This window comes from Oryx dammah, unplaced genomic scaffold (assembly GCF_014754425.2).
Source record: "Oryx dammah isolate SB20612 unplaced genomic scaffold, SCBI_Odam_1.1 HiC_scaffold_12, whole genome shotgun sequence".
Lineage (NCBI taxonomy): Eukaryota > Metazoa > Chordata > Mammalia > Artiodactyla > Bovidae > Oryx > Oryx dammah.
In genome coordinates this window covers 54,819,903-54,843,476 of record NW_024070196.1, presented here as the reverse complement: position 1 = coordinate 54,843,476, position 23,574 = coordinate 54,819,903, and the positions used below count along the sequence as shown (strand labels likewise).

The 23,574-nt window shown below is 42.7% G+C and overlaps 1 protein-coding gene across 1 annotated transcript in view; it reads left to right on the top strand.

Annotated features, from left to right (window-relative positions):
* LOC120871390 overlaps positions 1-22,479 on the top strand; it is an 81,649-nt gene extending 59,170 nt beyond the window's left edge. Inside the window, exons 2-3 of the mRNA XM_040251288.1 lie at positions 18,087-18,919; positions 22,125-22,479. Of these exons, the coding sequence (XP_040107222.1) occupies positions 18,087-18,885 (799 nt within the window). The 3' untranslated portion in view covers positions 18,886-18,919; positions 22,125-22,479. The remainder of the gene's footprint in view (positions 1-18,086; positions 18,920-22,124) is intronic.
* Positions 22,480-23,574: the final 1,095 nt, after the last annotated feature.

Sequence of the window (23,574 nt, the reverse complement as noted above, 5' to 3'; positions counted from 1 at the left end):
CAGGAGTTGGTGATGGGCAGGGAAGCCTGGCGTGCTGCAATTCATGGGGTCGCAAAGAGTCGGACATGACCGAGCGACTGAACTGAACTGATAGAGCTTGACTCAGGGATGTGGCAGTCACTAATTCCAGGAAGGCTAAGACAAGGCCTCAGTGACACAACCTACAGTCTGTGGTAGAAGGAATAATGTCCCATCTCCCAAAGATATCCACGTCCTAAGCCCTGGAACCTGTCAATATTTATCTTACAAGGCAAAAGAGGTTTTGCATGTGATAAAGTTGAGGACTTGGAGATAGAAAGCACAGCCTGGATTATCTAATCACATGAACTCTTAAAATCAGAGAACGTGTCCTAGCTGTGGTTAAAGAGAAACACAACAGCAGAAAGATGAGAGTGATGTTACATTGCTGGCTCTGCAGTGGAGAAAGGGGGCCACCAGCCAAGGAATGTGGGCGATCTCAGGTGAGGCTGACCCTCAAGGAGCCGACATTGGGAGCCCATCTGCTTGCTGACTGCACTCTTCACAGCTGGGCAACAAGTTCTTCCTTGAAGAGGGACTGGAAAGGGACATCTCTGTGTCTACCAGAGTCTACCTCTTGCTCTGCTTGGATCCTGACTGTCTTCATGTACTCTCCTCCATGGCCCCGTGGGTCTCTTTCTGAGCGAGAACTCGGGAAAGGGAATTAATCAGCTGAGCCATTAGCCCCTGCTGCTGCAGTTGGTCTCAAGGCTGCAACTAACACTCCTTCCCTTCCTCCTCCATTACCCAGGCTGGAGTCACCTCCACCTCAGCTACCACCTCAGCAGGCTTTGGTGGCTTAGCTGGTGATGTGATTGATTCAGACCCTTATTGCTAGAGTTTGGCAGGCAGGAAGTTTACTAAAGAAGGCTCTCAGCATCAACACCTGGGGGGCAAATGAAAGAAGCGAGAATGGATGCAGAGAGAAGTTGTGAGGCGGTCACTGCAAGATTCCAGCTGACTCCACAGGGAGCTCCGCAGCTGGGCTCACTCTTCAGAGAGCCATCCCCAACTGGGGCCAAGATGACTGGGCCTTTTCTGCTCCTGCCTTGACCTCTGCTTGAATGGGAACTGCCTCGGGAAAGTGGGTGTGACACTGGGTAGGATGGCTTTCTTCTGCAGAGGACGGTACCCACAAAAGGCTGGCAGCTGAGGGCTGGTAGCTGGAGTGTGTAGTTGCAGCAAGTGTCCATCAGTCCTGATGGGGAACGGGGTGGTGCTAACCATGCTAGCTCCATCTGGGTCCAGGGCCCAGTGCTTGTCTCTCCTTATTACAGTCTCAAACTTGGCATCAGAGTTGTTTCTCACTGACTCCTCTTTCCAGGATTTGTTATCATAGTAAAACTACCCATAACAGAAAATTTACCATCTTATCTATTTTTAAGTGTACATTCAGTATTGTCAAGTATATTCACAGTACCGTGCAACCGATCTCCAGAACTATTTCATCTTGCAAGACAAACTCAATAGCCAGCCATGAAGTAACTCCTCATTCTTCTTCCTCCCCAGACCCTGGAAACTCAACTGCCATTCAGCTTTCTGTCTCTAGAAATGTGACCATTCTAAGTACCTTACATAAGAGCCTTTTGAGACTGGCCTATTTCACTTAGCATAATGCCCTCAAGATTCATCCATGTTGAAGCAAAAAACAGCCTTCCTTGGTAAGGCTGAATAATACCCCATTATGTGTATATATCACTTTTGGTTTAACCATTCATCCATCAATAGATACTTAGATTGCTTCCACTTTTTGGCTATTGTGAATCATGCAGCTATGGACCTGGATATACAGATAGCTCTTCAAGATCCTACTTTAAATTCTTTTGGATACAAAGCCAGATCTAAGATGTTTTTATCAGAGATATTTTTAATCTCTCATGGCCTTAACTCCTTCTAGACCAAGACAGAGGCAAGGGTGAACAACCTACTGTCTTCCTAGGGAGGCAAATTTTATAAATCAGAGCACCTCCAAGGTTAGTTCATTGCAAGCAGGATTTTGAGAAACAGCCTCTCTGATGAAAGAAAATAAGGTTAAGAGGCAGGCATGGAGCCAGCTCATTACCATGCTGAAGCTGGTGAGGATGTCTTTGTGATGAAGAGGGGAAAGCAGAGGCTGACCAGGGAGAGGTACACACTGTCGAGGCAGGGGACTCAGGGGAGGTTGGATGAAGTTTAAAAGACTTTTCTGCCCAGGAACCTATCAGTACATCAATTTGTTGGCCTGGTTATTTTAGTCTAAGCAATACCTGAGATATCAAACAACAAAAAGGACAAGTGCATTTTTTAATAAATTATTGAAAATATTTCAAGCTTCTCATCTCAGACCTATAAATTTGGATGAACATCCTCTATTTTTATTAAAGTTAAATCCAATCTGCACGACTCAAGCCAAAAGTTAAAAGCAGCATCAGATGTCTTTTGCGCTTTTCTTCACCCCAGGTAGCCAGCTAAAATGAGAAAGTGATAAAAGAAAACTTAAAATTCAGAGTTCATTTTCTTAAGAAAATTCTCAGTGCTGAAACACACCCACTCAGAGCTGTGTGCAAGTAGATAATTGATACTGAATACATTAATGGCAAAAATCATACGTACGCTTCCTAAAATAAATAAAACTGCTCCATGGTGGTTGGGAAGGAGGCTTAAAAAATAAATAACAGTAAGAACTCCCTACCACAAAAGACTCATTTTTAACCATCATTTGAAATAATACCTGTTGACTATGCTAGACACTCCCAAGAATGTGCTCTGAAAAGACCAATCAAACCTAAAAGTTACATTGTTATGGTGCAATGTTTAGCGAGCTTTAGGATAAAGTTGGTAATTTTATCCTCTTGGGACATGCCCATCTTTATGAGAGCAGTTATATGTGATACTGTATATGTTCTCAGTTATATATTAATACAATGATTCTATATCTTAAATAACTTCCCTGGTCATTTCAAGGAGAAAAAGAAAATGGCCAAAAAAAAAAATTCCAGCACCTCTGCAACTTTTCTCCATAATTCTTTTTTTAGTTGGCGGAAACATGAAAAAATCTAAAACCCCCCTTTCCCTTATTCCCTTTAGCAAGATGAGATTATCTATAATTTCCCAAGAAGCTTCACTAGAAAACACAGAAAGTACCAAAAAACAAGAAAAGAAAAAAGCCAAGTTGAAAAACATAGGTTTCTGATTTTCTGATTCTATAAAAGCTTACTGAGACAGCTAGCTCTGATCTGACACCCTGATCAAACAATTTCCATGCTTAATTTTTCCATTCTTTCTTCTCTGACTTCTTCCTCTCTCTCCTATATTTGCACTCACCCAAAAGGGGGTCCCAGTTACTCAAAACTTCAAGGGAAAAGTGAATGGAAGGTAAATGAGGTTAGTGACCCAAACCTGTGTGAACAATGGACTTTCCACTCTTCTCTAGGTGGCTTTGACACAGAAGGTGTTCCATCACCTGAAAACGGTCATGAATTCATTTCTTAGAGGAACAGTCTGTGGTTATACCTAATTTGTAATATCTATTCCACAAGGATCTAATGAGCTGCCTTAACCCAACTTCAGGCCTGGAGACCTAATCTTAGCTCTAAAGTCAAATTCCATTTTTGTCATGGAAGTCACAGCTGTCTTTGATATACAAAATGGTACCTTCTCTTTTTACTGTCAAAATTGTCCACAGCTGAAACAAACCATCCTGATCTATCTGTAGACATCTCAAAGAAGTCCAGTTACCATAATAACCTAAGTGTTAATTTAAGGGCAAGAAGTTTCTGGAAATGTTGTCCCAAGTTGACATATATGACCAACATAGTGGGTTTAGGTTTAGTTTAAGTCAGCACACACTAATTTCTGTTTTTATGGTTAATAGAATAGAGTAATAAGACAGAAGAATAAGCGCTGAAGAATTGATGCTTTTGAACTGTGGTGTTGGAGAAAACTCTAGAGAGTTCCTTCCCAGCAAAGGTCTATCTAGTCAAGGCTATGATTTTTCCAGTGGTCATGTATGGATGTGAGAGTTGGACTATAAAGAAAGCTGAGTGCCCAAGAATTGATGCTTTTGAACTGTGGTGTTGGAGAAAACTCTTGAGAGTCCCTTGGACTGCAAGGAGATCCAACCAGTCCATCTTAAAGGAGACCAGTCCTGGGTGTTCCTTGGAAGGACTGATGTTGAAGTTGAAACTCCAATACTTTGGCCACCTGATGTGAAGAGCTGACTCATTTGAAAAGACCCTGATGCTGGGAAAGATTGAGGGCAGGAGGAGAAGGGGACAACAGAGGATGAGATGGTTGGATGGCATCACCAACTCGATGGACATGGGTTTGGCTGAACTCTGGAAGTTGGTGATGGACGGAGAGGCCTGGCGTGCTGCGGTTTATGGGGTCACAAAGAGTTGGACACGACTGAGCGACTGAACTGAACTGAACTGAACTGATGTGAAGAACTGACTCACTGGAAAAGACTCTAATGCTGGGAAAGATTAAAGGCAGGAGGAGAAAGTGACGACAGAGGATGAGATGGTCGGATGGCGTCACTGACTCAATGGACATGAGTTTGAGCAAGTTCTGGGAGTTGGTGATGGACAGGGAAGCCTGGTGTGCTGCAGTCCATGAGGTCACAAAAATCGGACACAACTGAGTGACTCAACTGAATAAGATAGAATAAACAAATAAAAGCTCATTTGTGTATCATTTATTCATCTTTGGATGTTCACCATGGCCACCTCCAAGCCATCTTAGCCCACCTACCCAGTTTTTCAAAGCATCTCAGAGTCTGTAAACATAGTAAATGATCCTGGAGTCAGGCAACCAGCATTTTCTGAAAGTTTTCTTTGATACTTGAAGAAAATCCTAAGTGAAATTAGCAGGCAATTGATCCCCACTATGATGGTTAATTTTATGCAGCAACTTGACTGGGCTGAGATGCCCAGGTAGCTCATGACACACTGTTTCTGGGTGTGTCTGTGAGGTGTTTCTGGAAGAGACTGGCCATTTGAATCAATAGACTGATAAAGAAGTTTGTCCTCACCAGTGCAAGCAGGCATCATCCAATCCACTGAGGGCCTGAATGGAATAAAAAGGCAGAGTAAGGCTCTATTTGGTTTTTTCACTTGAGCAGCTGAACACTGAACTTTTTTTTGTGTGTGTGTGTGGCCACATCTTGCACCCCGACCAGGGATGGAACGCGCACCCACCTGCAGTGGAAGTGCAGAGTCTTAACCACTGGACTGCTAGGAAAGTCCAGGCTCTTAGACTTAGAATGAGCCTTACACCAGCAGCTCTCCTAATCTGTGGGCCTTTAGACTTGGACTGAATTACCCCACCAGCTTTCCCAGTTTGTCAGCTTGCAGACGGCAGATCGTGGAACTTCTCAAGTCTCCACATTCATATTAGTCAGTTCCTATAATAAATCTTCGTATCTCTGGCTAAATCATTTCATTCACTCATATTTTTATTTGTTAGCTCTATTTACTAATTGACCATATTTTGTGATTCTCGGAACCATCTGCTGGTCTTGGTTGCATCCTGACTTAGAAAGCAGCAATGTGAATGGTGGCTAGTCCATCTCTTTGCTTCAGGTCCCCTGGATCAGGACTAGTTTGCTCCACAAGAAGCCATGTCTGTCCTAGGGTCAGACCAGCTCTATTTCATGGTATTCTTCTGTACCTGCCTCCAAACTACATTATACTTACTATTGTGCAGCTCACCCACACCTGGAAGCTCCTATTTCAGCCCAAGAATTTCCCCAGTCTCATCCATAGTCCTTCAAATCTCATAAAACCCCTGGCAAATTAGAAGTCTGATTTGCCAGCACATCAAGAGCAGGTCCATATTTTAGAATTGGACTTACATTAATTAAGATTACTAAGTCCAGTGTTCAAAGCCAAGACACCAAAGTATTGATTTATGATGAGAAATATAAACTCTCAAACACCACAATGCCAAGGTTCACATAATTAAAAGCATTTTCCCTTTATAGGCAGAGAAACCAAATTGCAATCAGAACACAGATTAAGGAGTTTATAATTAGAACAAAGAGAATCAGATGTATGAGCTGAAGAAGCATCCCTCGGTTTAGAAATATTTTGCCCTTTCTTGCCAATGAGTCAGTAATACTAGAAGTCCCTTGCTGAGCCATATTTGAATAGGACTCTTGATATTTACCCCTGCGATGCTCCTTTTTCTAGCTCTTCAAATAGACAAACTTCTCTTTTAATGGACAAAATGTTTTGAAATTGTGTTTAAAAAAACCCCATAAATTAAAGACTTGCTCTGGCTTAGGGATAACTGTGTCTCTCTATTCTGTTACATTGTATATTTATTTTATAGATCTCTTTTGTACCACCAAATAAGTCTTATTTATAAACTTCACAGAGCCTAGCATAGTCATTATACAAGGCAAGTCCCCAGTTTGTTGAAAGGAGAGTGAAAGAATGAATGAATAAGTATATTTCAATGACAGATGACTTTAAAATAGTTCTCTTATCACTGTGGGAAACAGAATGGCAATTTCTCAGGAAATTAAAAATAGGATTACCATAAGATCTGGCAGTTCCACTTCTGGGTACATACTCAAAAGAATTAAAAGCAGGGATTCAAAGAGAAATTTGACCACTTATGTCCATAGCAATATTATTCACAATAACCAAAATGTGGAAGCAATCCAAACTTCCATCAGTGAATGAATAACTAAACAAAATGTGATATATACCTGCAGTGGAATATTATTTTGTCTTTAAAAAGAAGGAAATTCTGACACTGCTGTGATACGTATTAAGCTTGAAGACATTATGCTAAGTGAAAGAAGCCAGTCACAAAAGAATATTTACTATATGATTGCATAAGTTACTTTGAATAGTCAAATTCATAGAAACAGAAGGTACAACGAGAGTTGCCAGGGGCTAAGGACAGAGAGGTGAGGAGTTAGTTTTTAATGGGTACAGAGTTTTAGTTTTACAAAAAGAGTGCTACGGTTAGATGGTGATACAACAATATGACGTACTTAATGCCTCTGAACTGTACACTTAAAATGGTTAAAATGGTAAATGTTATGTGAATTTTACCACAACTAAAAATAATGGCTCATCTATACTGACTCATGGCTTATGTTTTTAAACCTAAGCTCTGTCTTCACAAAACCAATATATCCGTTCTATTTCACTCTGTTTGGGGCTTCCTGTTATACAGTATCACTGTATTATCCATGCCATAGAATTTGGTTAGAGCAACACAAAACACAGCATTTCAAAGTAAAGCTATAAACCGTATTGTCACTCTTGTCAAATTAAAAGAACAGACTTTCAATCAAAAAGATAAACACATTATCTGTGGTAGATAAGACAATTTGATATTGGGTTAACATCAACTTAGACAATATTATACTTGTTTTTTAAGATCTTCAAGAAGCAAACTCATGAGCTGAATGCAGTTGAACAAAATCATTGTAGGATTAGCAGTTTTCTGACCCACTTACTAAAAAAAAAAAAAGCTGAATCACTCAGTTGAGACCCCAGGGAAATGCAGATTTATACCTTTGAAATATTGCTTGGTTTTTCTTCAGTTAAATTCAATTCTGTGACCAGTTTTTCAGTCCTTGCCATCTTCTTTTCTTTCAATTGGTTGATTTCCTATGCCTCCTGGAACACAAGCCTTTGCAAATTCTTGATTTTTGTAAATGCAAATGTACAAAAAACCCCAGACAGCTTTCCTCTATGCAATTATTTTCTAAACCCATCAGGAGGGCTGCTTCTCTCCCTAATCCTTTCCTTTACTAAAATGGAGCTGAATGGGTGGGGTGAGTTGTCAGGAAGAAAAGTTCAATGCTCTTTGCTTGCACATGGGAATGAGGGAAGATGGGGAAAATGGTCACTTCACCTGTGGCCACGGTGGCCCTTAAAAGAGAGGTGCTTCCATTCCCACAGGCATGGAGCCATAGTCAGCTGTTTCCTGTCTCCTGGCCTCGATTAATGTTCTTCCAAACAAGAGAACCACCTTTGTCCTCTTGTCAAGTACTCGAGCCCTTCTCTTCCATCCAGTGAAGCTTCCTTTAGGAAGGTTGCTTTCATATGAAGAAACTTTCCCAACCCAGGGATCAAACCCGGGTCTCCTGCACTGCAGGCAGATTCTTTACTGACTGAGCTACAAGGGAAGCCCTCATTTTCAAGTCAAGTGAAAGGATTGCTGACCAATATCTCATCAACAGTTCACTCTTAGAATTGTTATGTTTATACTGATGAGATGCTTGTCTCAGTTCCCTGTACAGGCCAGATGTCCTTGGCAGTGGCCAGATCAAAGGGCCTAATTGTGTGATTCTCTCTCTTGTTTCTGGCTTTTTGTTTCTGGCAATAGCACCATCATTCTGTTGCCCAGAATCATAACCTCAGAGGCGTCCCTGCATCCTCCTTATCAGTCTCCAAATCCTAGTAATTATGTTTTTTCGACTTCTTGGACATCTTTACTCAGTTTCCATTATCTCTTTCCTCTAGACCAGCAGTACCCAACCTTTTTGGCACTAGGGACCAGTGTTGTGGAAGGCAATTTGCCGACAGACTGGGGGGTAGGGGATGGCTTGGGGATGATTTAAGTGTATTACATTTATTGTTCACTTTATTTCGCTTGCTTGCCCTCTGCTCACTTCCTGCTGTGCTGCCTGGTTCTTAACAGGACACAGATGGGTACCCTGATGGGATCCCTGATCTAGACTCTTCCAGCACCATCATAACTGGCCTCCCTGATTTCCAGCTCCCACTGTGAGCTCATCCTTCAGAGCCAGATGCATCTTTCTGAACTACAGCTTTATTCAGATCACGATTAAAAAAATCTCTGATGGCTCCCCATTGACTCAAGGCTATCATAGGTGGAAAGACCACAGGTTTTATAAGTAATCTGATCTCTGTTCAAATACCAACTCTGCCCTTTACTAGTTGCAGGCTTTAGGGCAAGACCCTGATCCTCTCAGAACCTCAGTTTCCACATCTATAAAATGGCAGTCATAACCCATGTGGAAAGATCATTAAAAGGTTTAAGCAAGTTAACATAAACCAGTCCTCTGACTGCCCGTGTTGTTGTTTTTCGTTGTTCAGTCATGTCTGACTCTTTGTGACCCCATGGACTATACAGTGCATGAAATTCTCCAGGTCAGAATACTGGAGTGGGTAGTCTTTCCTTTCTCCTGGGGATCTTCCCAACCCAGGGATCAAACCCAGGTCTCCCTCATTGCAGGTGGATTTTTCACCAGCTGAGCCACAAGGGAAGCCCAAGAATACTGGAATGGGTAGCCTATTCCTTCTCTAGCTGATCTTCCCAACCCAGGAATCAAACTGGAGTCTCCTGCATTGCAGGCAGATTCTTTACCAACTGAGCTATCAGGGAAGCCCAAATTAAGAGGTTAATACCAAGTTAATATATAACACATCTGGCATTCTGAGGTCAAGGTTTGTTTTTTTTTAAATATCTTGAGTGAGCACTGACTATGTGCTAGGCAGTGTGCTCAGTGCTTCATATACATCATTCATTATTTTTTAAAATATTTATTTGGCTGCACCAGGTGGCAGTTGCAACAGGTGGAATCTTTAGTGGAATCTTTGTTGCAGCACATGGGATCTAGTTCCCTGACCAGGGATGGAACCAGCCCCCTGCCTTGGGAAGCAAATTATTAACCACTGGACCATTAGGGAAGTCCCACATCATTCATTATTAAATTATATCAAATTCCTACTATACCCTATGCATTGTGTTAGGCCTTAAGAATGCATTCGTGAACAAAATTACTTACTTACACAATGCCTGCTCAGAGAGATTAACTAACTTACTCAGGGTTATTTAGCTAGTAACTGGGGGAGCCTCAACTTGAAACTGGTTTACCCTAGAAACTATGTGGTCGATCACTATATTACATTTCCTCTGATGTGAGCTATAGTGAAGCCATAGGAGACGTGATTGCCCAGTTTGGCCATACTCTTAAAAAAAAATTTTAATTAGAGGCTAATTACAATATTGTAGCGATTTTTGCCATACATTGACATGAATCAGCCATGGGTGTACATCCTGAGCCCCCCTCCCACCTCCCTTCCCATCCTACCCCTCAGGCTTGTCCCAATGTACTGGTTTTGAGCACCCTATTTCATGCATTGAACTTGGATTGGTGATCTATTTCACATATGGTAATATACATGTTTCAATGCTATTCTCTCAAATCATTCCATCCTCACCTTCTCACACAGAGTCCAAAAATCTGTTCTTTATATCTGTGTCTCTTTTGCTGTCTCGCATATAGGGTCATTGTTACCATCTTTCTAAATTCCATATATATGTGCTAATGTCCATCTTTCTAAATTCGATATACATGTGTTAATGTACTGTATTGGTGTTTTTCTTTCTGATTTACTTCACTCTGTATAATAGGCTCCAGTTTCATCCACCTCATTAGAACTGATTCAAATGTGCTCTTTTTAATAGCTGAATAATATTCCATTGTGTATAGGTACTACAACTTTCTCATCCATTCATCTGCTGATGGACATCTAGGTTGCCTCCATGTTCTAGCTATTGCAAACAGTGCTATGATGAACATTGAGGTACACATTTGACCACACTCTTTTACACAGGCAGTGATGGAAATCTTCTCAAGGATAGCAATTTGTGTTTTCCTAAATCCTAAATGACTCTTATGATGTTAAGTCTAAATCCATACCAACTTCTGATGGATACTTAATAAATACTCACTGGCCAATGGCCTTGATAACTGTACAATTCATTAGGCTTCTTTACAACTTGAGAATTAAAAAAAAATTAATTCTCCCATAAAAATTTAATCACCAGTAAGAGCTTATTTCTCCCAGACACTGTCAGGGATAAATTAAATTACCAATATTAACTGGTGCATTATTCCATCTATCTTTCCAGAACACTTAACATGCCCACATATACACCCATAACTACACTGTGCAACACATGCAGTTACACCTTGACTCTTCAGAAAATGCCGAGTGCTCTTATCACAGAAAGGCACCAAGAAGCCCATATAGGCTTTTTACCGAGAGCAGGAAATGCAGTAGTAGCAATGACAACACAAAATATGAAAAATAGGTTAAAGGCATTTTACCTAACCACCAGCAAAAGTTTTCAGGTGTCCTGGAAACTGGATGATGTACTGCTTCCTCAATCAGTTTACTCTGAAATTAACAAAGAAATATAAAGAAAAAAATGGGGGAGATTCACTTAAGGAATCAGTGCTACCATGTGTAAAGCAGATAACTAGTGGGAACCTGCTATAATGCACAGGGAGCTCAACTTGGTGCTCTGTGATGATATGGGTGATATGGGCATGGGCTGGGAGGAAGGTCCCAGAGGGAGTGCATATATGTAGACATATAGCTGATTCACTTGTTGTACAGCAGAGACTACCACAACACTGTAAGGCAATTATAATCCAATTAAAAAAAAACAGTGTTACTATGAGCAGTTATCAATAGATATAAATAACTTGCCTGCCAACAGATTAAATAAGAGTGTGATGCAGAAAGAACAAGACAAAGCAAATGTTTGGCAAACTCTTGAAATAATAAAATTAGGGAATGTCTAAAAATAGCATCAGATGAATGATGTATGTACAAAACACATCCGTAGTGAGTTTAGGGCCAAGATCATTGAAAAGAAGCAGGAAAATGTGAACACAGAAAATTGAATCACAAATCTTTCTAGGTTTGGGCATTGGAAGAACCAAAAATAGCCAACTCTTGAACATAAATTTAGCAGTTGTTTTCTGATGAGTTTGAGCAGTGGAGACCGCCAAATCACTCAAAGAGGGAGTGGGGAGGAGGGAACTAGTTAGTCAATGTTGGAAGCCAGTCAGCCTGAAACAGAAGGGTTTTGTTTTTGTTATCTATTTGTTTGCATAAGTGGTGTATGGCTCTTTAAGAGCTGGCTTCCAGATGGGACTTCCTAAGAGCAAGTACCCTTGGACTCACATCACAGCTTCTCTTGTGTATAACCAACTCTTTCATATATTTCTCAGGCAACAAATCCCATTGCCAGGTTGTAGAAGCCTATTGTTTTACATCAGGGTTTCTCAGCCTTGGCACTATTGGCATTTAGGGACAGATAATTCTTGTTGTGGGAGGCTGTACTATGCATTGTAGAGTATTTAGCAGCGTCTTTGACCTCTATCACTTAGACGCCTGTAGCAACCCCCATTCCCAGTTGTGAAAACCCAAAATGTCTCCAGATATTGCCCAATGTCCTCAGGGGCAAAAATCAGCATTAGATGAGAACTCCTGATTTAGAGAATAAAGGCTTATTCAGCCCATCCGTGTGCCATACAGATGAGGAAACCAAAGCTCAAACACACTGAATGCCTTGCTCAAGTGTATACAGTCGGTTAATGGCAGATCTAATCCAAGAACCCCAGATATTCACTCTCAATAACTCCACTATCTGCCAACTTTAGTCTTTTGCATACAACCATCATGGTTTTGCTATATCCAATACCACTTATATTATTATTTATTATTTTTTAGTTGATCCCTTTTTTAACTTAGTAAGTTTTAAAAGGAAACAGGCATCTAAAGAAAAAGAAGTCAGACAAACAGCTTTAAAATATCATGGTGTTAAGAGGAAGAAATCTGTGCTCAGTTATTTTATGTATTTATTGATTTATCAAGCACCCACACTGTGCCTACCATGTGCCAGGCATCATTTTAACTACCGTACATACATGAAATATTTTTTAAAATTTATTTTATTTTTATTTTGGCTGTACTGGGTCTTCGTTGTGGCACAGGGGCTTCTCTTACTGTGGGTCACAGGCTCTAGAGCCCAGCAGGTGTGGTACTCAGGCTTAGCAGGATTTTAGGTCCCCAACTCAGGACTGAATCCGAGTCTCCTGCATTGGGAAGCGGATTCTTAACCCCTGGACTACCAGAGAAGTCCTAAGAAATTTTTTATCTTAATAACAACTGAAGGGGAAAGGGGAGTGAAGGGTGGGGTTGAGGTCCAGGAGAGGACCCTGGAAGGGTGAAGGGAAAGGCGTGAGGGGGCTGCCAAGGTAAGAACCTAGAGATGGGAGGGCTGGGAAAGAGGTCCCAGCAGGATGAGCTGGGCCCCTAGTGACAGGTAGCAGAGAAAGCTCACTCCTACATCAGACAGGGCAAGGATGCCACTGAACATGAGCCACAGAAGTTAATGTTTTTCCCTTAAAAACCAAGTTGAGGATCACTGGAGGTATACACATCACATTTCACAAAAATGTTGACTCAGTTCATCTCTAAAAAACATAAATGTTTTTGGGTAACATTTTAGGAATTTTTGAGACTTCTGTTCCTATGACTAGTTTGTAAATAAAATATAAAATTAAAAGCACACACACTTATAATTGCTGGATGAAAATACCAAATGTGGAACTGCTTTATCACATGTTTTGCCAGCTCCTCATGTTTCTTCAACACGACTTTTCAAAAACAAATTTTCTGGAAAATATTTACACTTACCAGTTTTCACAGACCAAGATGCTAATAAAAATAAACAACTTGAGGAAATTCAATGAGTGTTATCATGTTTGGAACTATCAGGATTTCTAAGAAAATTTCATGCTTTGCCCTTAAAGATGTGAAAGCACTTATGTGGAAATCTATCCATGCTAAGATGGGTCCTACCTAAGGTTACCAAAATATCAAGGTACCCAAAGCAATATTGATGTAAATGTATTTTAAAGGAATAAAAATGATAAAAATATGATGCTTAGTAACTAAAAGCAAGCACTTTAGAGTTAGGTAGGATTATAATATCATGTCATAGTACTTACTATTGTTATATACGAGCATCGTAAGGTTACTATGGGGATTAAATGAGATGTTATACAAAGGATTTAAGGAATGAAATGATACATATTTTAGCCACTATTATTCTGGCATGAATCAGAATAAACTAAATAATAGATTTCTTAGAAGTCTGTGGGTTTTCATATCTTTGCTTTGTGTTTTGAATCTTGGCACTAATTTCCATAGCAAACCTAGCATATATGCATGTGCTAGGTTGCTTCAGTGTCTGACTGTTTATGACCCTACAGACTGTAGCCAGCCAGGCTCCTCTGTCCATGGGACTCTCCAGGCAAGAACACTAGAGCCGGTTGCCATGCCCTCCTCCAGGGGGTCTTCCCAACCCAGGGATCAAACTCCACCTCTCTTATGTCTCCTGCATTGGCTGGCGGGTTCTTTACCATTAGTGCCACCTTGGAAGCCCAACAAGCCTAGACAGCATATTAAAAAACAGAGACATCACTTTGCCGACACAGGTCTGTATAGTCAAGGTTATTGTTTTTCCAGTAGTCATGTATGGATATGAGAGCTGGACCATTAAAAAGACTGAATGATGAACAGCTGATACTTTTAAATTGGGAGAAGATTCTTGAGAATCCCTTGGACAGGAAGGAGATCAAACCAGTCGATCCTAAAGGAAATCAACCCTGAATATTCATTGGAAAGATTGATGGTGAAACTGAAACTCCAATACTTTGGCTACCTGATGTGAAGAGCCGGCTCACTGGGAAAGACCCTGATGCTGGGAAAGACTGAGGGCAGGAAGAGAAGGGGCCAAAAGAGGATAAGATGGTTAGATAGCATCACTGACTCAATGGACAAGAATTTGAGCAAACTCCAGGAGACAGTGAAGGACAAGGAAGCCTGGCAGGCTACAGTCTCTGAGGTCTCAAAGAGTTGGACACAGCATAGCGACTGAACAACAACAACAACTAAGTGCCATGTGGGAAGGTACTTTTTCATTCTTCTTAGTTTAAGGTTAACTTGGCTTGAATGGTTCTAAATCAGCAATTCTCAGCATGGTTCATCAACTCCTGAGGTTCTAAAGACCTTTTCAGAGGGTCGGCAAAGTAAGCCCTATTTTCATAATAATTGCATTGATGGTAATTCTAACAGTATTAACAACAGTAAAGCTAATTTCATAATCTCATTTTATTTCATAATTTCATGTTAGTAAACATAATACTAACTGTATAATAATATTTTTATTTTTCACTATGTTGGTCTTCTTGGTGTGAAAAGGATAGTGTGGATAACATTACTGATACCTTAGCATGATTCATGGCAGTTGTACCAAAGTGTACTCATAGACATGTTATTCTTCACTACTATTTGTTCACAAGAAGAAGAAAGAAGCTAGTTTTCATTTGAGAATGTGCCTGATGAAACATTACTTTTATTAAATCCCATTCCTTGAGTAAATATCTTTTTAATACTCCATGTGATGAAACTGAAGTACCCATAATGCACTTCTGTTGTATACCTAAGTACGTTGTTTTGAGATAAAACCTTTGTACCACTGTTTGACTTAGGGGTTGAACTAATCATGTATTTTGGGGAACATCATTTTTCCTTAAATTAATGACAAATAGATTATGGTATTCAGATTTGGGTATTTGGTACATATTTTCTCAAAAATGAACGTAGCAAGACTGTCACTTAAAGGAAAACAATAGAAACTATGGTTACCAATGATAAAGTTGGAGCTTTCCAGGGAAAATAAGAATTTTGGAAAACTCATATCAACCCCAGTGAGCCTGATAGCTTGCCAATACTTAAAGACTTTTCTGATGAGATCAGTGGTGATATTAATGAATGGAATTTTGAAATACATAAAGACATATAACAGTATTTGGAAGATCTGCATCACTCAGTGAACCATTATTTCCCAAATACTGATACATACTGTTAAAGAATCAATCACACACACACACACACGCAAAGAATCAGTCACATATGGGTAAAAAAGCCATTTGCGGAAGAAAGATGAGTGGATTTCCTTCAGGTTTTAGATTCCACATTGCAACTAACATCTCTTGTTGAATTTCAGTATATTATCAAAGAAAAATACCCTTGACAATCATAAAAGGCTAAGAGAAAGTCTTCATTTTCCCAACTAAATCCTTGGGGTTTTCTTCACATATTTCAACCAAAACAAAACATCACTACATTGAATGGAGAGGCAGATATAAAAATCCATTTTCTGCTCTTAAGCTACACGTTAAAGAGATTTGCAAAATAAAAAAGAATGCCATTGCTTTTGTTCATTTTTTTTTGGCTTGGGAATATTTAGTTATTTTTCATTAAATACATTATGTTAAACACATAATGGGTTTCTTATAAGTATTTTAAAAACATTTAATTTTTAATACAGTGAAGGTTGATATCTAAACCTATATAAACTGAAGGTTTTTAAGAACTTTATTAAGAATGTAAAGAGGCTCTGGGACCAGAAATGTATGAACAGTTATTCTAAATAGTTTTCCAAACTTGGGGTGGTCTCCTTTGACTATTCACGGGAAAATAGTACCTAGGGCTAAACCTGCAGCAGAAAATGATCGCTTCCTAGTCAGGTTAGGCAGGGGAATATTGTGAGGAAGGATCTTCAGAAATTATAATTATTATTAGCATTGTAATAGTTCATTTTCACAGTATCAGGCAAGTCTTGAGTAGGTCCACTGAGTTTAAGGAAGGCAAGACAAAGACCTTTGGGGAAACATAGGCTGCAAGTCTGCATTAAGGAAAAATAAACAGCTGAAACCTCTTTTGATTAAGAATTCTATTTGGTCTTGTCCCTAATCTATTTTTAGGAGTAACTTCTCCTTTCCTGATCAAAAAAGACAAAAGGGATTTGACGTTGGGTTTCACCATGGGCCCATGATTTCTGCTCAAGGGAATATAATAAAAAGTGTTAGAACAGTGCTCTGTTGGAATGGTACCACGGTCAATTCTCAAAGCTTACTCTCAGATTGATGTGGGAAACCCTCTATTGTCTGTCTCCTTTTCAATCCGCAAGAGAACAAAGACAGCTCTGAGGCTCAGGATCTTTGGGATTCTCTCCTTCAGTCTGAGGGTAGAAAGTGATGCATATACCTGAGTATTGTTAGGCTCTGAATTTAACAAGGAGAAGTTAGGAGAAATCATTTGACTCATTTCAGCTGAAATTTCCATCTTATTGTGATAAAAAGAAACAAAGTGTGATCTAACTTAAAAATGGGTTGTCCAAGAGGAAAGAAACCAATGCTAGCTTCAGATGAGACTGTTTCTGAAGATAAGAGACGGAGCATCACCAACGTCGTCACAGCCAGAACTGACTGGAATCACCTAGTAGACTCTTCAGTCCTTGGTTTGGTTATTCCAGGAAGCTTTCCTTACACCATCTTGAATATCGACCCCGGCCATCTTGCTCACAGTGACCATTTATCTTCCTCAAGATTTATATGTGAGGAAAGTAAAGAATAACAATATATGCAAACCCCGGAGGGAGTCTTCCTGGATCTAATCCTATCTCTCAAGCTCTCAGTTTCCTTCTCTGTAAAATGGGAAGAGTGAAAGTACTGACTTTATAAGATTCTTGTGAAGATAATGCGTATTTAGCGCTTAACAAGACATGGCACATAAGTGTCTAACAGAAGTTATTATTGGGCAGAATGTTTGCTTCGTATTTCCCACCTATGAGCGGTTATTTCCCATTGTTTCTAAATAGAACCCCTTTCCTTAGGGGTTGCTGGTCTCCAAAGCATCTGACCCCTTGTATTTCTGCGTCATCATCAAGATGCTGGGATACTGAAGTCATCCCTTCTATTGCTCTCTAGCGCTCCCTCTCCTGACTGCATAACCCTCACGGGGAATCAGACCCAAAATCGTGGCTGGAGAAATGTCCTCAGTTCCCTTGGAGACCACCTGAGACTGAGACCCACTGAACACACAGGAATTCCTAAGCCCAAGCAGGAGTGACGCCAGGCTCTCAGAAGGGCCCAGAAGCGAGAACGAAGCTGGGGGCGGGGCCGTGCTCCGAGGTTCTCGCGAGGCCACACCCCGAAGTGAACGTGCTAGAGGCGGGGCCATACCGAGAGGTGGGCGTGAGGCCGGGGGCGTGGCCGCACCCGGGAAGCGGCAAGACCGTTAGGAAGGCAACAGCGGTCTCCACAGGTAACGCGCTCAGGGGTACAGACGGCCAGCGTCGCCTGGGCGCCGCTGAGGAGATGCATGAACCGGCGATCGCTCGCGGACGCGGTGAACAGGTGCCCGCGCACGTCCTGCGCCCTCAAGGGGCGGGGAGAGGGGGTGCGGCCAGCCGGGAGAACTGGAGGAGCTGAGGCATGCAGGGAGGAGCTTGCGGGGCTGTGCGGCTCGGACCTGGAACCGCCGTCGCTGCTGCTGCCGCCGAGCCCAGGGACAAGCAGCTCGGCTCCATCGAGCGTCGCAGCGACAGCAGAGCGCCCCGCGAGGCGTTGCTCGGGCGGCCGCGGCAGCCCCACCTAGCAGCAACAGGGCGATTGAAAACCTGGCGGTTCCCCCTCGCAACCTTCCTCCTGCTTCCTGTCACCTCAGTCTCCTCATCCTTTGTCACCGCCTCCTCCCCAGCGAGCGCCGACCCCCTGAGCCTGGGATCGGCGGAGGGGCGCGGCCGGCCGGCGAGGCGGGGCCCCTCCACCCTGCCGCCCGGCGCGGGCCGGCCAGCCGCACCGCTGAGGGCTCCGCGTGGGCCAAGTCCGCCCGCCTCCTGCCTGGGCCTGGCGGCCGCGCTTCACCACCCACCAAGCTGAAGAGCGCCTGCTGCACTTGGCTGCCTGGCGCGGCTGAGGTCGCAATCCGTAGTGCTGTCGCCGCCCTCAACTTCTTTCCCGGGGGCCCCGCGGAGCTGGAACTGGCGCTAGAGGAGGAACTGGAGCTGCTGGCGGCCGGGGAGCGGGCTTCCGAACCCGGGGAGCATCCCCAGGACAAGCCCAGGGAGGGTCGGACTGCAGCCACCGCGCCTGCCCAGAATCCGGCAGAAGGATCTGGGGTTAGCGACCCGAAGGGGCACGGCATTGCTGGAGAGGAACCAAGACAAGAGTCGGCAGGATGAGCAGATGCACAAGGAACTGACAGATAAGCTGGAGGTGAGGACGTCCCTACGGCGATGAGTGAGACCCAGTGGTCACGCCTGGGGAGGCACCTGCCCGCTGGATAGCTTTGGGAGCCACTCACTCATCCATCCCCACGCCCCCACACACATCTCGCCCCTCCCCGCTCCCCCCAATCCCCTTTCCCCCCCTCCCTTCCCTCCTCGTCCTACTGTTACCAAATCTCAAGTGCACGTGCCCCAGGCACAGTGAGGCCAATCAATAATAAAACATTATAGAGTTTAAAACAAAGAAAGGTTTATTATAGGTTCATACAAGGAGAGGGTGGCTCATACCCTAAAACCCCCAAGGTACTGAAAGCTTTCAGCAAGCCCCTTCAAAAGCAAAAGGTGAGGGGGTGAGGTGTGTGGTTAGTTGTTGCAGACTTCTTGGTGTCAGATCCTTTGTTCTTCAGGTCAGGTCATGGTCAGGTAGCGATGTTCCTGTAAATCTCTACCAGATGAATGTTATTCTCTGTGCTGACAAGAAAGAGCAAGGTCCCAAGGCACAACTTGCACGCTCCACGGTCCCAGTCCTGGCTAAGAGGAGGCAGATCTCAGGTGGCAGCTCTCTCAGGGCCCAGGTTCCCACACCTTGCCCAGCTGTCATCCCTGAGGGAACCAGGCATCCAACCCAACTGGCCCTCAGTCTCCTGAGGCCACCCAAATAGGGGAGATCAGGTCTCACAGACTGTGACCCACACAGTTGGCCACTGCTAGTAGGTCACAGAGACAGGGATGGGGGAGAAGTTCACCACTGCCTCAAGGCCTGGGCTAGTGGAGGCCCTTAGTCAGGGCTCTGGAGCAGGACATAGTCCCCGGTCTGTTCTCTGGGCCCTCCAGCTCACCTGCTGGCCTAAGGCTGGGTGAGCTTGAGGGCCTCCAGGAGAAGGCCTGAGGGCCTCTTACTTCACTCTCTACCTGATGACCACCACACCACTAACCCTTAGCTGAATCACTTACCTAATGGTCCCTTACTGACTGTTACTTGTGGGCAGGGTCCACTGTGGCACTGACCAGTAGCTGAGCAGGACATCTGCCGGTTGCTCATTGACAATTTGTGGCTTATGGGCAGGGCCCACTGAGGAACCGGACCAATGGCTGAGCAGGACCTGTTGCCTAGTAATAGGGTGTGGAGTAGTGAGGCATAGCAGTGGCTGCCTGCTAAGGGATGTGCCCATCCTGCTGTATTATACTACCTCACAGAAGACTGCCTGGAAGGGGGGTGGTATGGACCATTTGGGATCATCAGAGAAGGGCATTCATTGAGCCCACTTGACTTTTCCCACGCTGCTCACAACAAATGGGTCCATGCAGGGTTTCGAACACTGTGGGCCATTCTAGATATGTACTGTTCACAGCATCTAAAATAGAGCATACCAAGTGAACTCCGGGAGATGGTGATGGACAGGGAGGCCTGGTGTGCTGCAATTCATGGGGTCACAGAGAGTCAGACACGACTGAGCAACTGGACTACTACTGTGGCTAAGCAACCCACTCCAGTATTCTTGCCTGGGCAGTCTCACAGACAGAAGAGCCTGGCAGGCTATATAGTTCATGAAGTCGCAAGGGTTGGACATGACTTAGTGACTAAACCACCCCCACCACCATGGCTACTTTATATAGCACTGAAGTGATGTTTGCACACAGAGTAATTAAAAAGCAGCGAAGCATTTAAAATATGTTCCAGGTTTTCAGAGAAAACCTAATAAAGAGAAAACACTAATCAGAGTGTTATCCTAAAGCTTTTCAGCTGTGTTAAGGCCTCCAGGTAGCCATGTTTTAACTTCCCACTTGGAAGGAAACAACTGCCTTAAGGGAGCTTCATATAACCTTCAAATACTCAAGAATTAGGAAATACGGTTCCATTGCACAAATCAGGTAAGCCTGGGCTCATCATGTGACCATTGGTCAAGGATTTATTTTGGATTGCAGTATATTTATATATATTTAAATAGTCCTTTTCTGTTTGTGTTCTCAGTCTCACACATGCAACTGGATGGCCAAAAGTAACCTATGAGAACCATATAACTTGTTGTCCTTTTCTGCCTATACATTTGCTGCTGCTGCTGCTAAGTCACTTTAGTCGTGTCCAACTCTGTGCGACCCCATAGACGGCGGCCCACCAGGCTCCCCCGTCCCTGGGATTCTCCAGGATATTGTTACCCAATTTGGTTGCAGCTTTCTGTTTACTTTGACTTACAAGAGAATAGTACGGTCCTGAATAAGGTCTGAAATTGACCTTAGTCTGGTCCCATATTACTGCTGCTGGTTGAACAGTCAGAATACAGATTCAGAAACTTTTCTGTAGTAAGAAGTGTGTTTGTAGTCCAATGACATATCAAATCAGATAGGAAAAAAAGGAAACCAGTAAGTGCCCTGTAGTTCAGTTAACTGCCTAGTTGTAGTTAACCAGCTAAGCCAGTTGATGAACTCCTGAGATACCACTCTGAAAAGTGGCTAGTGAAACCTATAGGTAGACTGCCAAAAAACAACTCCGTGAATTGAAATTTTTAATTTTCACTTGAAGGCAAGCAACAAGAAATAAAAGGGTGTCTTTAAAAAGATTCAAAAATTAAAAAGAGATTTGATTATGAATATATAGAAGTATTACTGCAGAGATGTATGCTTGTGATTTGAAATTCCTTCAGTGAGGGATTTGATTAAAGAGACAGCTAACCTGAAAGAAACATCCTCTCAGTCAGTTTGATTGGTGATAGATTTCAGGGTAATCCTCTGTGTGCAGTTACATACAATCTGGGTTCCATTTGGAACCTTTGTACATGTCTTCAACAAAAGAAAATGATTTTCAAATTCTATAATGAGAAAGATTCTGGCATTTTGCTTGTGAAACCAACCTTCCCTTCTCTGGAAGAAGGGAATATTTTTGCAGTTGTGAAATGGGCAACTTTTCCTATATGGCAGTGTTTTGTTTTGACTGACAAGGGAAAAGAAAAGAGGAAAAAAAGCCTTTGGAATTTTTAGACCCTGATGCTGGAAAAGATTGAAGGCAGGAGGAGAAGGGGACAATAGAGGATGAGATGGTTGGATTGGAATCACTGATTCAATGGACATGAGTTTGAGTAAACTCGGGGAGTTGGTGATGGACAGGGAGGCCTGGCGTGCTGCAGTCCATGGGGTTGGAAAGAGTGGCACATGGCTGAGCAACTGAACTGAACTGAAATTAAATCCTTTTCACCCAGCAATTAGAACAAGAGAAATGTGAAGGAAGATGATTTGAAAACCAAGAAGGGGAGGGCGTGTGTCTGAGCCGGAGAGTAGTGTGAAACAGCTTCAGTTTGAGTTGGAGAGTCAGCAAGCAAGGAAGCAGATTGAGAAGAAACACGGACTGTCCAGGAATTATCAGAACAGAACCAAAGGTTATTGGATCAACTCAGCAGGTGAGTCACAAGTTAAGAATTTGTGGAATAAAAGTATAAAAGTTGAAACAGAGCTTTTGTGTAATGTCAATTGTGTATATGGTAAGAGTAGTTTAGATTTTTGTTGCCTTTGTACTGATATCAACAAATGAAGTGTTTTTCACCTATAAGTATTCCAGTTTTCAGGTGTCAGGAGCAAAGACCCTTGCCTGTCATTAGCCAGCTGTGAGATTTTGGCAATCACTTAACTTGGGAGTTTTCTTACCGTAAAAATGAAAGAGTTTGCTTAATGATTTCTGGTGTTTCTTATAGCGTTTATTGCGCCTGTTCTTCAGTTGCTAAGTCATGTCGGACTTTTGCAACCCCATGAACTGCAGCATGCCAGGCTTCCTTATCCTTCGCTATCTCCTGGAGTTTGCTCAAACTCACGTCCATTGAGTCAGTGATGCCATCCAACCATCTCATCCTCTGTTAGCCCCCTTTCCTCCTGCCCTCAATCTTTCCCAGCATCAGGATCTTTCCCAGTGAGTTGGCTCTTCACATCAGGTAGCCAAAGTATTGGAGTTTTAGTTTCACTATCAATCTTTCCAATGAATATTCAGGGTTGATTTCCTTTAGGATTGACTGGTTTGATCTTGCAGTCCAAGGGGCTTTCAAGAGTCTTCTCCAGCACTACAATTCAAAAGCATCAGTCCTTCAGCGCTCAGCCTTCTTTATGGTTCAGTTCTCGCATCCATACATGCTGCAACTGCTGCTGCTGCTGCTAAGTCGCTTCAGTCGTGTCCGACTCTGTGCGACCCCATTGACGGCAGCCCACCAGGCTCCCTCGTCCCTGGGATTCTCCAGGCAAGAACACTGGAGTGGGTTGCCGTTTCCTTCTCCAATGTATGAAAATGAAAAGTGAAAGGGAAGTCACTCAGTCATGTCTAACTCTTAGCGACCCCATGGACTGCAGCCTACCAGCGTCCTCCGTCCTGGAAAAACCATAGCTTTGACTATATGGATCTTTGCTGGCAAAGTTATGTCTCTGCTATTTAACATGCTGTCTAGGTTTGTCATGGCTTTTCTTGCAAGAAGCAAATGTCTTTTAATTTCATGGCTGCAGTCCCTGTCTGCAGTGATTTTGGAGCCTAAGATCTTAATAAAGTCACTCTTTCCACTTTTTCCCCATCTATTTGCCAAAAAGTGATGGGACCAGATGCCATGATATTAGTTTTTTTTCTTTTTAAAAAATTTATTTATTTTTTAATTGAAGGATAATTGCTTTACAGAG